At 40.7% G+C, this 18,552-nt stretch overlaps 1 protein-coding gene across 1 annotated transcript in view; it reads left to right on the top strand.

The window, feature by feature from the left end:
• METAP2 (methionyl aminopeptidase 2) overlaps positions 1 to 18,552 on the top strand; it is a 41,675-nt gene that overhangs the window by 5,002 nt on the left and 18,121 nt on the right. The window contains exons 2-3 of the mRNA XM_036759688.1: positions 6,095 to 6,199; positions 16,010 to 16,075. Coding sequence (XP_036615583.1) covers positions 6,095 to 6,199; positions 16,010 to 16,075 — 171 coding nt within the window. The remainder of the gene's footprint in view (positions 1 to 6,094; positions 6,200 to 16,009; positions 16,076 to 18,552) is intronic.

Below are 18,552 nucleotides of genomic sequence, written 5' to 3'. Positions count from 1 at the left end.
TCAGGCTGTGGAGGTCTATTGGGGCAGTAGAGGGCACCTGGAGTTTATGCCTAGGGAAGGGGAGTATCAAGGTCAGATTGGCTGCTCTGTGGAGGAGGGACTGAAGAGGGGGAGAACTGAGGGAAGAAAACCATCCAGTGTGTGCCATTGGGGTAGTCTAGGGGAGAGGCGATTAGAGTGTTGGCTGTGTGAGTGGAAAGGAGGGCACTTAGAAGATGTTGTGGATGATGACTGAATATGAGAGAGAGGAAAACGGGGAGTTGAGGATAAGTTGGACTGAGGTGGTGAACCTGGAGACTAGGGGCCTGGTGGTGTCCTTAAACAGATATAGGTAAGTGAGGTAGAGGGGAGGGTTTGGGGGGGGAAGCAGAACGAGTTATGTTTTGGACACATTGAGTTTGAGATGGTTGTGGGATATCCACTGTGAGATGTCCATTAAGTGGTGGTGTGAGACTATGGCTCAGGAGAGGGGCTCATTTAGGTTCGTATATGGAGGAGAGCTTTCTGCATAGAGAAAACCACACAAAAGAGTGTGGAGAGAGAAGGAGGGCTTGGACAGAACCTGGGTATTTCAGAGGCTGTTTTGTTCCAGCCATGGCATTTTATGATGTGGGAACTTGAGTGACTCGCCCAATAGCACAAATAATAAGTGACCAAAGTGGCATTTGAATTCAGACCCTCTGGCTCCACTTCTCCAAGCACATCTATAGCCACCTCCTACAGGTGCTTAGCATGTAACTAAGCTTATTGGCTTACTTTGAAGCCTTTCTTTAGTGGTGGAAAACTGTTGTCTCTGCAGACAACCTCTTCTATTTTTGCATAGCTATAATTATTGGGAAGTTTTTCTTTGAGTTGAAATCTGACTCTTTGCAACTTTTACTCACTGTTCCTAGTTGTTATTTCTGAGGTTAAACAGAATAAATCTAATTTCTCTCCCTCTTATTAGCACTTCACATACTTGAAGATCCTGGATTCTTCCCTCCTCTCCAGGCTAACAGTTGCCCCTATTTTCTTCAGCCTTCTGGTTTAAACTTGAGTTGTCTGATCACCCTCCAGTATCCATGTTCTGGTTTGCCATTTATCCTTAAAATTAGGTGCTCAAAGTAGACCATAATACTTGTGATGTAGTTTGATTAGGGCAGAGTTTAGCAGGGATGTCACCTCACTTACTGTGGATACTCTGCTTCTGTTCATGCAGCCTGACACTGTGTTAGGTCTTTTGGTTGCCCTGTCGCATTGTCCATTCTTACCAGGCTTTGGCCATTCACACATCTTTTTTAGATGAACTATGATAAAGTTATTCCTTCCTTCCTTCCATTCTTCCATCCTCCACTTAGGCAGTTGGTAAAAGTGAACTTACTAACCTTTATCCTTGTTAAATTCCAAATTAGAATTGGTCCATCATTCTTTCTTGCCTCAGTGCTTTTTGGAAGGAAGGTGATTTTTGTTATCCAAAATTTTGGCTAAGTCTCCCAAATTTGTGTCAATTAGATCAATTAGATTAGATTATATAAAGGGTTGTTAGGTGCCAGCCACTGTGCTGGGCAAAGGGAATACAAATAAAAGCAAAAAGAAAGCCCTTGCCCTCAAAGATCTTATATTCTGTTGGAAAAATATAATGCTTAAAAGAGTTGAAGGAGGGTGAAGAGTCATGAAGATACCATATGGGGTGGTGGTAGAGGGATGGGGGATATGGAGTCTGGAATTGTGGAAAAGTTTTCTTCAAGTGAAGGCTAGAGAATGAGGAGCTGAGCCAGTTTAGAAGTATGTGTGGCTAACATCAGCATTTCCCCAAATGGAGGTCCCAGGAAAGAAACAGAACAAATGGAGGAGACTGCAGAGTGGGAGATAGATAAACAGGACCATTTATCTCCCAATTGAAATCATTGATAAAAATGTTGAACATAGCAAGGCCAAAGAAAGACTTCTGAGGCACTCCACTGTAGACCTGATTCCAAGTTAACATTATTCCAGTAATAGTGTGTCATTTCTCTTCTTTCTGTGCCGTAAATTTTGTGAGGGCAAGAAACCTGCTTTAATTTAATTTGGCCTGCCTCCTAGAACTTAGTATAATGTTCTATATAAACTTTTTAAAATTATAATTTATTTTTTCAATTAGCAAAAATCTACCTTTTTATCTCTGCCTCCTCCCATTTAGAACAAAAGAAAAACCATTTACAAACTATATAGTCAAGCAAAACAAATTTTCACATTGGCCACCCCCCCCCCCCAACCCCACCCCAACCCCCAAAAATATTTCTCTTATTTGGCAATACAAGTCATTCATCTGCCAGGGGGTGAATAGTGTATTTCATCATTTGTCCACTGGAATTGTTTGGTCATTATGCTGATAAGAATTCCTAATTCTTTAAAAGTTAGTCTTTACCAAATTGTTGTCATCTATAAACTATTCTCCTGGTTCTGTACCCTTCACCCAGCATCAGTTTATTACAAGTCTTCCTATGTTTGTCTAAAACCATCTCATTTCTTACAGCACTATAGTACTGCATCATATTCATATTTTATAACTCATTCATCCAGTCTCCAGTTAAAGGCACTCCCTTAAAGTCTCATTCTTTGCAACTTCAAAAATAAAAAAAGCTATAAATATTTTTATGCATACTTAGAGTTTGTTTTACTTAGGACTAAATCTACTCTTTTTCAAAATCCAGCCTCCCCTCCTTACCTTTCCCACCTAATAATTTCCCTATTGAGTGAAATGTTCTGTACCCAGTTCTGTGCTCAGACACGCACAAGTATTCCTTCCTTTGGCTAGGTCACATGAGAGAAGTTGAAGTGTCAGCTGTTTGTTCACCTCCTTCTTGTTTGTATAGAAGTCTACTTGTGCACTCTGATTATGTGAAATAATTTTTTCCTAACCATCCTTTCTCTGATGTCTAGGATGTTTTGGGGTCTTAACATTGAGAGAGTCCAAAAATTCTTAAATTTTTAATTTATCTATTTTCCAGGTCAGTTCTTTCTGCTCTGAAGTACTTTACATATCCTTCTATTTTTTCAGTCTTTTGACTTTGTTTTAGTATTTTTTGTCTCATGGAGTCATTGGTTTCCATTTGATCTGTTCTAATTTTCAGGGAGTTTGTTACTTGGAGAAGATTTTACACAACTCTTGTGCCAAGCTGTCAGATCCCTTTCCAGTTCTTCCATAGCTTTCATTTCTTTTCCAGTTTTTTCCTCAAGTGCTCTCATTTCATGTGTAAAAAAATATATTTTTAACTCTTTTAAAAAAAATGTACTTCTTCATCTCTTCTAGGAATTCCAGTTGAGCTTGTGCCCAAGCTGTTTTTTCTCTGAGGCTTTGCTTGTAAATGTTCTGGAGTCATTCTCTTCTTCTGGATTTGTGTCTGGAGCTTCCCCTGCCACCATAATAGATTTAAAAAAAATTTTTTTTTTCTTTTTCTTTTTTTTTTTTTTGGAGGGGGGAAGACAGGGCAATTGGGGTTAAGTGACTTGCCCAAGGTCACACAGCTTGTAAGTGTGTCAAGTGTCTGAGGCTGGATTTGAACTCAGGTCCTCCTGACTTCAGGGCTGGTGCTCTACTCACTGCGCCACCCAGCTGCCCCATAATAGCTCTTTATGGTAGGATTCTTTTTTGTTGTTGTTTTGCTCTTCTCAACTTTAGACTTGATGTTAGGTTTGGGCTCTGCCACACTGGTCTTATTGCCGCTTTCTTAGGGTGTTAGATATTGTGTTATTCTAGGATCGTGGGCACAGACAAGGGAATGGCAAATTTTCAGTGCTCCCAAAGTAGTCTGATCCTGGACAAAGTGTGATTGCTGCCTCCTTGGCCTGAGCTCTGCAAGTTCCTGACCTGAGTTTGGATGGGAGCAACAGTAGAGTGTTGCTGGATTCAGAAGGCTTTGTTGGTTCAGGCTGACAGGATTATAGGCTCCTTTTGGTTTGGGATTCCTGTCTTGGTTATTCCCAGTAGGCTGAGCTAGATGCTGGAACTTAACCCCCTATTGTGCTTCTGGATTCTGAGCCATACTTTAGCTGCTCACCTCTGAACTTCATCCTTTCTTGGTGGAGAACGCCTCAGGCCTCTTTCCCTGGGAATATCACCCCAGAATCTATGACTTAGAACTGAGTAATGGCTGACAAAGTTGCCAATTGGTACCTGTCCCTCTTGTGGTACCTCGATTTGGGTCTGACGGTGTTGGGGTACAGGTCTAGTATTTCTTTTTGCCCATGGTCAAAATCTTTTCCCAGGGCATCGTAGTGCTACACATGGGTGGAATGTTCCTAGCCTAAGCCTGTGGCCCCATTGTCTGCCACTCTTTGTCTCCATATTCTGACCATGGCAGGGCAAATAACTCGCTGTGACTTGGATTTCCCCATGAGGATTCAGTCTGGCACATTTTCTAGGTCTCTTTGGAGTTAAGGGTATTTTGGAGGGGGACACCTTTCTCTACAGTTTCCTGTTACTCTGCCATTTTGTCTCTGCCACCTCCAACATACAGGTGATCCCTAATAAATGTCTTTTGAATTTGTAATTTTTGAATTGTAAAATGAGCTGCTAGCATTCTTTTACCAATTCCTTTTAAGATCCAGATCTGGCACCTCCTTCCTGACCAATCTCACCTTGATTGGTCTTCCTTCTAACTTGTACAGCATTTATCATCTACAACTACTTATTTGAGCCTTCATCATATACTATTTTATATGGCTATTTAAGTAGTTTTTATTTCTCCTTTTCTTCTTAACTAGATCGTAAACCTCTTGAGGGAAAATAATGTCCCTGTGCTATGCATATGGAAGGTGGTAAATATTTGTTGTATTAATAGATATTATGTTATCTAATCATTTGTTAAACAGACCCAACTGGACCCTCAGTCTGGCATGGCTTGTTCTCTCCCTCTCACCACAGCAGCTGTTCTAAACATCCAGCTCATTCCTACTGACTGTGTCCCTGGAGACTCTCCTGGGCACTTTCTACAACTTCTGTGGGTTCAGTTATCACCTCTATGCAGGTGATTCCTGGATCTAACTCTATTTTGGCCTATCTTCTGAGCTACAGTCTTCTATCATAACTGCCTTGTGGACATTTTAAACTATATGTCTCGTGGCTAACTCAGACTGTGAACCAGAACTCATTAAATTACCTTTCTCCTCAAACTCTTTTGAACTTTCCTGTTACTGTTGAGGGTACCATCCTTCTTCCAGTCTCTCAGGTTCACTAACCTTGGGATATCATCTTTTCTTCTTTACCCTACAGAGCCAAACGGTTTCCAAATCTTAGGGTGTCTGTCTCTGCAGTATTTCTGTCACAGGTCCCCTTTTTTCTCTTTACACAATTATCGCCCTTGTTCTCCTGGACCTTTACAATAGCATTTCATTTCTCTTCCTCATGACCCTTTCATTCCAATCCGTCCCCTCTGCACAGCTGCTAGAATAGTTTTCCTGAAGCACGTGTCTGACCATGTTTACTCAATATATTTTGTTGACTTACTACTCTAGGGTAAAATCCAGACTCTGCCAGCTCGTAAAGCTCTTCACAATCCACCCCTGCTTACCCCTGCAGGTCTGGTATTCATCATGCTCCTCTGTTTTCTCTGAGGGGCAGCCGTGCTGCCTTATGTGCTGTGGATGGTCCAGGACACTCCATTTTTCATTGGCATGCCTCTGTCCTGGCTCCTACCTCCACCTCTTGGAATTCCTTCTTCAGTTGATCTTTCTTGGTCTGTCCTCTCCTCTTGTACTCCCAGTTACTAGACCCTTGCCTACAAAGCATTGGTGTATCCTGAAATGTAAATGTGTGTATTACACCAGAGAATGTAAGCTTCTTGAAGGCAGGAGTTGTTTGGCTTTTGTCTTTGTATCCCCAGCCCTTACCATAGTGTTTGGAAAAGAGTAATCACATGATAAGTGCTTATTGATTTTATTTTTACATATAATGTTACTGTTAGTTTTTGACATTAAAAAATCCTACCAGTTATACCATATTTCTAATGTTTTGTTTCTCTGAACTTGAGAGTGGGGTCCTTTTGGAAATTTGTTCTCTAGAGGGCCTAGGAAGTGTTTGATTTTAAGCTGTTGTCAATGAAGCTTGATTTATACAACATTATTTAACCGGCAGGACAACAGGAAACAGAGGGAGAATCAGGGACTTCAGTGGATGAGGTAGCCAAACAGCTGGAAAAACAAGCCCTGGAGGACAAAGAAAAGGAGGATGACGATGAAGGTACGTGTGAGGGGTGTGTCGGAGGTGGGAGGGGAGGGCATGGTGGTGAGATTTATTTCATCCAGTGTCTAAGTTCAGTAGCTGGAAAGCGATGAGATTCTTAGGGCTGACTTTGATTCTGAATGAGGTGGTGTATACAAAGTGCTCTGTAAACTTGAGAATCCTATATAAACATCAAATAATAATCTAATTTAAAGTGAATCTCCCCATCATACAGCCTTTCATGATCCCATGCAAAAGACACTTTATCGAATCTTTATAACCCCTGTGAGATATCTCAGTGGTAGGCATTATAACATAGTGAAGAGAACATTTAGCCTAGGATTGGAAGGGTCTGGATAGCAGTTCTTCCATTTACTAGCTGCTGCTTCCATTTATTAGCAGTAGCACCAGTAGTAGTAGTAGTAGTAGTAGTAGCAGCAGTAGTAGTAGTAGCAGTAGTAATAGTAGCAGCAGCAATGGTAGTAGTAGCAGCAGTAGTACCAACAACAACTTGTACAGTTTGCCAAACAAATGGAATGATATTTGCCATTAGAATCATAGATTTAGAATTGGAAGGGACCCTAGAAGTCACCTAGTTCAGTCCTCTCATTTTGTACATGAGGAAAAAGGGAAGTAAGTGATTTTGCCAGAAGCATGCAGGTATCGAGTGGCATAGCCAAGCTAGGTCCTTGTGACTGGTCCTTGTGACTGGCCCTTGGGCTGGGAAGTATGGTGTAGTGGGTACAGAAACCAAGCCAAGAAGACCTGGTTCAGGGCCTGCCTCTGATTCCTGTTGTGACTCTCTGAACCATTCAGTGCTCTTAGGCAACTTTCTGGAATTCTTGGGTTGTTAAGAAGGGCTATGTGTCTGCTGGCGGAGGGATTTTCTTCATTCATTGCCAGGGAAATCACTGGCCCAGCCCCTGTTTCTCATGCGCGTCAAGCTGTATTTGTACGTTTCACAACAACCAATTTTTAGTGGTCTTTTTATTTCACTTATTGCAACTGGATGATTGTGGGCAAAAATAAGATGTTTAAATAAATTTTGTTGTTGCCTTACCAAGATTGGACATATCGAATGTATACTCAGATAAATGATTCTTTAATTAAAAGAAAAGTTTTATTTTGTTTTATAGTCAGCTAATTTGAGGTGAAATATTAACAGCATAATGATGTGGGGCTGTTTTTCATTAGGTTTATTTACACATAATTTAGGAAAGGCAAAAGGGTAGAAGAGCAGTTCTGTTTATAGAATCCTAAAATGCCATGTGACCCCCCTCATCTGGGCCCCTTGGAGCTCAGCTTTCCTTTGGCTATAGGATTTTTTAGAAATTTTGAGAGTTGGCTACTAGAATTAGTGTGATTTTGGAAAAGAGAGCTAGGCAGTTCTCAGCAGCCTCCATCTCGGGGGCAGGGATTATCTCCAGGCCTTGCTCATATCTTTTTTTTTTTTAATTTAATTTTTATTTTTTTTCTTACCTTTTTTTTTAATTTAAATTTATTTATTTAACATATTTGGTTTTCAGCATTGATTTTCACAACAGTTTGAATTACAAATTTTCTCCCCATTTCCACCCTCCCCCCCACTCCAAGATGGCATATATTCTGGTTGCCCTGTTCCCCAGTCAGCCCTCCCCTCTATCACCCCCCTCCCCTCTCATCCCCTTTTCCCTTCCTTTCTTGTAGGGCAAGATAGATTTCTATGCCCCATTGCCTATGTATCTTATTTTTTAGTTGCATGCCAAAAACTTTTTTTTTTTTGAACATCTGTTTTTAAAACTTTGAGTTCCAAATTCTCTCCCCTCTTTCCTTCCCACCCACCCTCCCTAAGAAGTCAAGCAATTCAACCTAGGCCACACATGTATCATTATGTATAATCCTTCCGCAATACTCATGTTGTGAAAGGCTAACTACATTTTGCTCCTTCCCAACCCATCCTGCTTTATTGAATTTTCTCCCTTGACCCTGTCCCCTTTCCAAAGTGTTTGTTTTGATTACCTCCACCCCCATCTGCCCTCCCCTCCATCATCCCCCCCCTTTTATTTTTTTTTTATCTTCCTCCCTCTTCTTTCTTGTGGGGTAAGATATCCAACTGAGCATGTATGGTCCTTGCTCGTATCTTGAAAGCTGTTACCACATCTGATTGATGCTACCTGCCCAGCCTCCATCTTTTGCTACTGCAGGACTTTGTGGAACATTGTTTAGCAAACATGTGGCTGCTGGTTTTGTTTGTGGTACTGTGGGGGAATACAAAGAACGGCCAGGAACCCCATTCCTGACTGGGAAAGAGAACACCAGGCTGACTAGATATAAAGTCAGTGTAACCAGTCTTGGCCCAATATCTATGTCATTGGGGATAGTTTGAGAGCAGTGTATATAAAACCACTTTGAGTTATTTTACATATGCAACACATGCACATATGTGCGTGCACACACACGCACGTGAGCATGCTCAGAACACTGGTACTTGGTTGCCCTGGCTCACTCACATGATGTTGGGGTAGCTGTGTTGCTACTGCATCTTTACGGAATTAGATATATATTTTCTTCTGTCACTGCTGTTTAAACCTTATGCTAGAAGGTTGCTGACTTGGACGTCCCTTTCTGTCTTAGATTGCCAGTCTGAGTTAGACCCAACCCTAACAAATAATGATCACAGTGTTTATTCTGCTGCCTCACTGGATTGTCTTGAAGAAAGTGCTTTTATAAAATACTATATAAATAAATGATATAATCTCATGTTTGTTACTATGCTGATTTTGAAAATTGTTACATTTGAGTCCTAGTAACATCAGCTGTGTGACTCTGGACAAGTTACTCTAACCAATGAGGACAATAACACTTGGATTTCCCACCTTTTGGGATTGTTTTGATGAAATGTGAGCACTTACCATGATTAAAATAGATTTAAACAGACTGTGTGTAACTAAGGTTCCTTCTAGTGTAATCTATCAATCTTATAAACCCTTTTCGGTCACTAGTGTCAGGAGCTGTGTGTAGCTCCTTGGTTGAGAGGTCAGAATCAATCAGCAGATCTTCAAGAGTGCCTTCATGGGCCCAGAGGTTGTAGGCAGGCTGTGAACTCCATCTCAGCCACGTGCTGTGTAATTTCATAAAAATCTTGGAGCCTGGGTTTTCTAATCTGAAAAATGTCCCCATTTTGCCCAGTCTCTTATTTAATTAGTTATTTCATTATTTTTACTAATTATTCAGTGGTTAGTATTTACCTCACAGGATTGTTGTGAGAATCAAATGAGATAATGGATGTGAAAGGGCTAGAAACCTCAAACTCTTGTTGCTGTTATCAGTCAGTTTCTGCTGTCAATGTTTATGGTCTTTTCATTGAGTAGGGGACTTACTACACATGAAAAATGTATGTATATGCAGTATTCCACAACCGTATTTTTATATTATGACATCACTGTCATTTCTCCACAAGTCCATCCTTTCCCCCCATCCTAATCAATTAGTATATATTTATTATATCCTAGGCACTGCGCTAAGCTCTAGGAATACACAGAAAATGAAGGAAACCTTTGTCCTTGGGGAGCTTTCATTGGAACAGGAAGTAGTCAAGAAGTCATATACATAAAGGAGTATATACAGGACACATCAAAGTAAATATCTCTAAGGTGACCTTCAAAGGGAGGCGGCAGCAGCCCAACGAGCAGCAAAGGCCTCCTGCAGAAGGTCACACCTCAGCTGCTTTTTGAAGGAAGCTGGGGGTGAGGGGTGTGTGTGGGTGGGTAGCAGCAGGCAGGAGGAGATAGCTAGACCAAAGGAATGCATGGAGGGATGTGGCTGTGTAGAGAAGTACTGAGAGGTAAGGGGATACCTATGTAAACATCTTTCCATGTCAAACAGACATTCTCTTAGAAGTAAAAGCCAGTAAAGCTTATTGAGTAAGCTCAGTAAAATTAGAATTTCCTTATCTGATCAAAATGAAGTGCAGTGAAAGTTATAAAATTCAGTGGAACACTACAATCTGTTGTCATTCCACCTTTCCTTGCCTCCACCGTGACCTCCAGCCCCTTGACCCCTCAGTTCTTAGCCAGGCCATCATCCCTGCACTAGCCTCATTCACCTTCCTTCCCCAACATGACTCTGCACTGTCCCCTTCTCTGGAGTCCCTCACCAGTCTAGCCTTCCAAACTCAGCCTTGGATTCCTCCCACCATCTGCTGCTTGCTCCTACTTGCTGCTGACTGAAGCTGGAGAAAAATCACAGAATTGTGCTGTCTGGGACCATGACAAATTTATATTGCAATAACCTCAACTGAGCGCTCTCTGCATAGGGCAATCCTGTTACATTTCCCTAATTGACTCACTGTCCCATTCACCACAGAGGCTTTCTAGGCCTCTTATCCGTCCTCAGATCTCCCATAAATTCCCCCTTCCTCCACATTCTCGGCTGAGAATCTTGCCTCATATAATTGAGGCTGTTCACTAAGAGTTCCTGTTTCTCCCTTCCTCATCCCACATCCCTCAGGTGCCTTCTGCCACTATTTTTGCTTTCACTCCTGTTTCGCATGAAGAGGTGACCATTCTTTTTGCCAAGGAAAATCCCTCCTTTATATGCGCAAACAATCCTATTCCATCCCATTTTCTCCAGCATATTGCCCGATCTGTCATCCCCATCTATTCCTTATTCTCAACCTTTCCCTGTCTGCTGACTGCTTCCCTCCTGCCTGTAAACATGCCCATGTCTTGTCCATCCCTGCCAGCTACCTTCTATCTTTCCCTTCCCTTTTGTGGCTAGACTTCAGAAGGGACTGGTCAACCAGCACCTCCACTGACTTTCTTGTTAATATCTTAATCTCCTGCAGTCTGGCTTCCACCTTCATTCAGCTGAAACAGAGCTCTCCAAAGATGTCTTAATTGCTGGATCTAATGGTCTTAATCTTCCCCTTGTTGACTGATCAACCCTCTTCACTTTGATAGTCTGTTCTCTCAATTTTCATGATGCTCTCCTGGTTCTCCTGCCTCTCCAACCACTCTTCACTCTCCTTTGCTGAATCATCATACAGTTCAGGCTTTGGTGTTTTTCCTCTATACTGTTTTGCTTTGTGATGATCATCAGTTTCCATGGATTCAATTATCTCTATGTTGATGATGCTCAGATCTACTTATCCAGCCCTAACCTCTCTCCCAACGTCCAACTGACAATTGGACATTTGCAATTGGATGTACCCTCCCCTCTTCCTGTCTTTTTTCTTTGGAGACCACCATTATCTTCCCAGTGACTTGTGTTCACAACCTCAGTGTCATCCTCAGCTCCTTAGTCACTGTCACTTTCCACATGCCATCTGTTGTCATCTTATTGATTGTACCTCAACAACATCTTTTGTATAAGTCCCCTTCTCTCCTCTGACTGCCACCCCCATGGTGCAGGTCCTTGTCACCCCACACCTAGACTGTGGGACAATCTCAAGCCTATTGATTGGTTTCCTCAGCTCAGTCTCTCCTCCTTCCAGCCCATCCTCCACTCAGCTTTGAAAACAATCTTTTCCTAAAGCCTTGCCCTGACCACATCCTTCTCAGTAAGCTCCAGGGGCCCCTGATCACATCCAGGATGAAACAGGAAATCCTCTGTTTGGCTTTTCAAGTCTGTCTTAACTTCCCCCCTTCCCCCTTGGACTTTTCCACTCTTTCTACACCTTCAATTCCCACATGGACTCGCAGTCCAGTGACACTGGACTTCTTGCTGTCCTCAGACAAGACACTCCATCTCCTGACTTCTCTGACTGGCCGTCCTCCATGCCTGGAATTCTCACCTTCTTCATCTCTCCCTCCTGGCTTCCCTGGTTTCCTTGAAGCCTCAGATAAAGTTTCACCTTCTACAAGGTCTTTCTTGATTCTTCCTACTGCTAGTGCCTTCTCTCTGTTAATTACCTCCAGTTTATCCTGTGTCTGTCATGATTGATTGTACATACTTGTCGCCTTTCCCTTTAGACTTGACCTCTTTGAGAGCAGGGATTGTTTCTTGCCTTTCTTTGTATTCCTAGCACTTAGCACAGTGTTTAGAACACAGTAGGTACTTAATAAATGCTTGCTGATTGACTGAATAGTGAGTTGACATGGTGCAAATTGTACTTTTGGAAAACTACATTGACATCTATGGAGAGTGGATTGGAGCAGGGAGAAAGTAGAGGGAGACCGACTGAATTATGTCAGGAGTTCAAGTGATGAAGACCTGTGTTGGGGTGGTTCTTTGATTGGAGAGAAGGGCAGGGGTTGGGCATATAGTAGAGGTGTTGTTGAGTTAGAAGGGAGATTTTTGTAGCTAACTGGATATGTGATGTGAAGAGTCGAAGATACTAACAGCTAACATTTATATAGAACTTACTATGTGTCAGGCACTGTGCTTTACAATTATTATTTCATTTTATCCTCATTACAACCCTGTGAGGTGCTATTATTCTAATTTTGCAGATGAGGAAACTGAGGCAAACAAAGGTTAAGTGATTTGCCCAAGGTCCCACAGCTAGTAAGTGTCTGAGGCTAGATTTGGACTTAGGTCTTCCTGATTCCAGGGTGGTGCTCTATCCCTTTCCCACCTATGATCCCAAAGGTGTGAACCTAGGTTAATAGAAGGGTGGCTGGTTGTGCCTGTGATAGTAAAAAGGAAGTTTGGGAAAGGAGTAGGTTTGAGGGAAAGATAGTGAGTTTTGTTTTGGGCCTATTATGTTGCTTTTGGGCCTTCATTTTAAATATCTAATAGGCACTTGGGGATGTGGTATTAGAGCTTTGGAAAGAGACCAGGCCATGGATCTATAGATCTGAAAATCATACACATAGAGATGGTCTTTGAATCCATAAGAGCCCAATGAGACCCAGGAGAGATCTCACATGATGCAGGTAAAAGTGAGCATGAAGTGGATAGAAATCTAGAAAAGGGGGCTGGGAAAGAGCCTCCAGATAGGTAGGACAAAAACCAGAGTGCAGTTTCACAAAAGACCCTGATTGGATTAAGAGAATGTGTCCAGGAGGAGGGGATTACCAATGTCACAGGGTCCAGGGAAGTCAAGAAAGGTGAGCATTGAAGAGGTCATTGATGATTTTGGGGAGGGAAATTTCACTTGAATGATCATTTCAGAAGCCAGATAACAGAGAAGGGGAACAGAAGGAGAGGCACCTAGTGTACACAGGATAGAGACTTGTACCCATAGAATGTCAGAAGAATGTCAGTGTTAAAAATGTAGTGCTTCGGGGAGTGGCCCCCACCTGTCTTAAAAATACTACTCTATTAGAATATGGGAATGAATGACAGCTCTGATTTTATTGGTATACTGTCACTTAGTAAATAAGTCCTAGGGGGTTAGAGGGTTGCCAGTAAATAATATGTTGGTTTTCAAACCCAGGCCAATCCGGGCACTCGGTCTGCTATCCCATGCTACCTCTCTGTTAAGATAAGAAAACATAAATGTTATATTGCTAACATTGGCATAACATTTGAAGGAATTATTTTGTTTAGAATAAGATTTTAATAAATCCAGATTCAAACACATAGGTATAGTTTGCATTGCTTCTTATGAATCTTAAATACTCTTGAGAGTCTTCATGGCCTTCAAGTTGGAAAGAGCTGAATTCCAGTGTTGCCTCAGACACAGCTTAAGGACATGACCCTGCAGCTCTCTGAGCCTTAGAAGGAAAGTGTTCACACATTGAGTTCCTTAAACATATCACAAGTCTTACTGATCCCTTAAAAGAAAAATGAACTGTTCTTAATCACTTTTCAGTCTAACTCTCATCTTTCCTTAAGTAGAAAGCCCATTCTTTACTTATTTTCACCAAAGCTTTGGTGCTTCAAGGCAGGATGTTACAAAACAAAACAAAACCTTGTGGCTGAGTTTGTTAGCATTTTCTTACTCCAGTAGGAAAAATCTTTTGTCTCTTTTCAACTTAATAAAGGAATGATTGGATTTGCTTTCCCAAAATTCCTAACAATTCACTTTTTTTCCTTTCTTCTCTCTCTTCCCCCCCCAAAATTATGCCTCTTGGATGGCTCTTTCTGGAACATTCCTCATTGCCCGAGGCTTCTTTACTCTGACCATCTCTGCTCCTTGCCCTTAATGGAAGATCCTTCCTTAAAGGCTCCCCCCCCCCCCCCCCCCCGACTCAGAGCCCCCTGATGCCCAGCATACAGTTGATTTATTTTTACCAAACTGGTTCCTAGTTCTTTTTAGAACATGGTGGACCCTGACATAGACTTTTTAAAAGGAAATACTTGAATTTTTTACAGCTTGCATAGTTTGGTATAGTGGGAAGGAGGAGCTTCTCAAACTTCAGTTTCCTTATCAGTGATCTGAGTACACTCCCTCCCCTACCTGTTTCACGAAGTCATTATGAGAAGGGAAAGTACATAATAAATAGTTGCAAAATATTTTTCCACATGGTTTGGAAATATTTTTAGATCAAGGAGTGATGCACTGTGATTGTATCTCCAGACCATAGCCTTTTGCAGTTGATTGCATAATGGATTTGGAGTTAGGGAATTTGGTTTAAATTCTACCTGTGGTCATGGGACAAGTCACTTAAGTTTTTCCAAACTCGGTTTTCTTAATCTATAAACACAGATAATTGTCCTGGCAGAGCCTACCCCAGAGATTTGTTGTCAGGACAAAATGAGATAATGTGAAGAGCCTTGTAAACCTGAGAGCACTGTTTAGTATAAACATCAGATAGTGATTACCCATACTCTTCCATAAAAAGCTCCTAAGAGCCACTACCATCTCTAGGGAAATGGCACATGGTAAGGGACAGTTTTTTTTTTTATGGTAAGTAACACTTTTGTTTATCTGGAGGTTAAAATGAATTGTAGGCCCCAATGTTAGTTCGAGGAAGGATATTACATTAAAGGCTTTTTCCTGAAGGGGAAAAGAAATGACCAAAAGGAAACTTTGGGGGAGTGGGTTATAGAAAGGGGCAAAGTGCAGAAAGGGTCACTTTTGCTTCTGGTAATATTATATGAGGCATTTATGAGTATAGAATCCTTAGCACGAACAGACCAGAACTGCTTCTTCTTCCCTTTGCTTAATCTGCCTTTCTGAATTAGTGGGCCAGCAGCAGTGTGGAGGCCATCCAATCACAGACCTCAGGTCAGACACCTTTACTTCAATGAACATTAGACTGACTTCATCATAACCCTGAGCCTTGTTTCCCTCCCACCGTTTCATCACCTTTGAGCCAACATACGCACTGCTGAATGAAGGTGGACAAAAGCACGGAACTCTTCTTATTGGGTCCACTTTAAATTTATGTAACACAACTGCAACTGGGTTCTCACTGCTGCCAGTCACACCTGCCTTGTCAACTCACACTCGCAGTCTCTACAGCAGCTCTTCCAAACCTCATCCCTTCCCAAAACTTTCTGTAGCTACTCCTCTCACTCTCTCAGATGAGAGCCTTACCACATATTTTACACAAAAAAAATTGAGGCCATTCACCGTGAGCTCCCTCTTCTCCTCTCCCAAGTATTTGGTTTTTGAATTATCATATGATTTATTTTTGTTCTTCATACTGAAGTATGATAAACAGCGTAAGATATTTTTCCTCAGTTTACGTGCAGCTGCTATGTCATTCTTCCTGGCAAGCATCCCCATGGAGGGGGTGTGGGGAGATATCCCCTCCCCAAATATAAATGAATTTTCACTGAATTTTTTTATTCTGTAGACCTTCCTTTAATTAACCGAGTTATCAGATTCATGCAAAATGAAGTCTAAAAACAAGTTCTATAGATTATTGTGCTTCCTTTAAAATACTTTTTGCCTTATCATAGTTATTATCACCGTTATTTGTGATTTAAATCTGTAAATCCTTTTTTTCTTAGATGGAGATGGTGATGGAGATGGAGCAGCAGGAAAGAAGAAGAAAAAGAAGAAAAAGAAGAAAGGACGTGAGTTTCTGGACTTCATTTTATTTGATAACACTTAAGCAGTTCACTGACAGTGCTGGAGTTTGGGCTGGTCTAGAACACTTAAGTAATTTAGTGGTGGTCATAACTTCCCCTGGTGCTTCTTACAGATCAAATGCTTTTTCATGCTGTGTGTGAGTCTCATCTCCCTCCAGCCTCCCCTGGCATTGGGAGCCATCTTTCTTTGGACATTCTCTGAGTACCAGAGTAGCATTTGGGCTATTGATCTGGCTTGGTCTGTATTAAGGAAATAATGTAAATTTTGCGCAAGGTAAAATTAATAACTCCACAGCATATCCTTTAGGATAGCAATTTTGTTGGTGTAATTTTTTTTTTGGATAGTATAGACTTTTTAGTGTGAAAAAGATTTTAGGGAAGCAGGACAGGACAGTGGTGTCAGTTTTTTTTTTTAATTATACTCCCTCTACCATTTGTAAAAATATGTATATATATTCGAACACATGCTCCAATATATTTATATATGAATTTATAAATTACGTGTAACTACTGGTATATTGATAAATACGTTATAAAACAGATAGAAATAGAAATTAAAGGGTATGCAAGATGAAATGTAATTTTTAAAATGAATTGTTACTGGTTAAAACCCTTTTTGCTCTCACTGAAATTATTTATACTAAAATCACTAATATTAGTGAGAAGAATGTGATTGATTGTACTTCATTCTTTTCATTAATCTTTGGTTAACTGTCATAGCTATTTGAAGGTCTAGTTCATAGTTTAGAGGGTCTGTGGTTTGGGTTTTTTTTTTAATAATTTGGGTACTCAATAACATTTTCATCTTCACAAATATAATTTATTCTTGCAAAGTAATCGAAAAGTAATGCCTTTTTAAAATGAGTCCTAAAATCTTTGGAGAGATTTTAAAACAGATTTGAAAATTCCATTTCCAAGTTTAAGTTTTAGGGATATCAGAGTTTTTATAGGTAACACCCATAATTTCTGGCAACAAAAGCTTCATTTTCAAGATATCTTACTATTGCTAATTGTGATGGCTTCATTCCATCATAAGCTAATCTCCCAAGGCACAGTGTACACTTAGGGTGAGGTTCATTGTTTATGGTGGATAGAGAGCTATATTTCAGTCAATCTTTCTCATAATTTTGATATTTTGTGGGGCTACTTCTTATCAGATTTGACTAGCTCCAGGTCACCCAGCTTGTTAGTGGCAGTGGTCACTAGTTTTACTTTGTAACGTGGCTGAGAAAGAGCTCAGAGGAAGAGGAGGAACAGACGTGTAACCTCTGCCAGCTTTTTGCTCTCTGTGTGGCTATGTGATTAGTGGTTTATCTGCAATCCAGAGTTTCTTTACAGGATTCTTAAGGTACTTTTTCATGTGAAGGCTAGTTTAGTTAACAAGATAATAAAATCTCTAAACCTACTTAAAGTAAAGGAAGGAGGGGGGGCCATCTTCTCCCCACCATGTTGTGGAGCTTCCTCTCTTGCCTCAGGATACCTTGTCAGTTACATGTGACATTCAGACAAAGTGAGGGTTTCAAGTTTTAACGTCTTGATTATTTTTAGGAGTAAAAAGTACATACAGGATTTCTAATGTATTTTCTTCCTACACCACCGTGGATTTTTTTGTCCTTGGGTACATGCACCTCACTTTAAAGACCAGTAGTATAGGGTAAAGAACACAGAGCTGTAAGTCTGGAGACCACTGGGACTAATTAGCTGTGTGACATTGATCGAACTATTTGAATAATTTGTGTTTTTCCTTGTCAGTAAAATTAAGGAAGTCAGTCATTCCAAAGATGTAAGATTCTAATTCTTATTCAAGAATTTGGAGGAATACATAGAAAATATTTTTGTCAGATTTTTAGATGAGCTACTAGAAAGGATAGTTAATCCATTGGATGACAGCATCTGGAGGCAGAAAGATTTATAAAGATTTGAAGGATAAAGGGGAAGCTATCCTCTACCAGTGTACCATGATGGAAGCCTTTCTTAATAATGGTTCTTGGGCAAAAGAGCCAAAGAATTTTAGGATCATAAATAGGATTTAGAACTGGAAGGCACTTCAGAGATTCTTAACTTTTTTGGTAAAGCCCTTCTCAAATCCTCTTGTTAAATGCATAAAGTAAAGTACCTGGGGGAAAAATGTAAAGGAAACCAATTATATTGAAATAGTTATACAAATTATTAAAATATTTCTAAAATGATCAAATTTGAGGACTCTAAGTTAAGAACCTCTGATCTAGTCCATCATGTTCCTTCTGCTCTTAATTTTCAGAAGATGATGTAACTGAGATTCACAGAGGTTATGATACTGTTTAAGGTCACGTAAAGACGTATAAAGTTGAAGAGCTGGGTTTTAAACTAGCTTTTCTGACTTCAAATCTTTTGCTTTTTTCCACTGCACCGCTTAAACTGTGTTCCCAGGCCAAGAGTGTTATAAGGGTGCCATTAGACATGACTGCTTTCTGAAATGGAAA

The sequence above is a fragment of the Trichosurus vulpecula genome, chromosome 5 (genome assembly GCF_011100635.1).
Source record: "Trichosurus vulpecula isolate mTriVul1 chromosome 5, mTriVul1.pri, whole genome shotgun sequence".
NCBI classification, from domain to species: domain Eukaryota; kingdom Metazoa; phylum Chordata; class Mammalia; order Diprotodontia; family Phalangeridae; genus Trichosurus; species Trichosurus vulpecula.
Note: the sequence above shows the minus strand (reverse complement) of the source record. Positions and strands in the feature narration are given on the sequence as shown.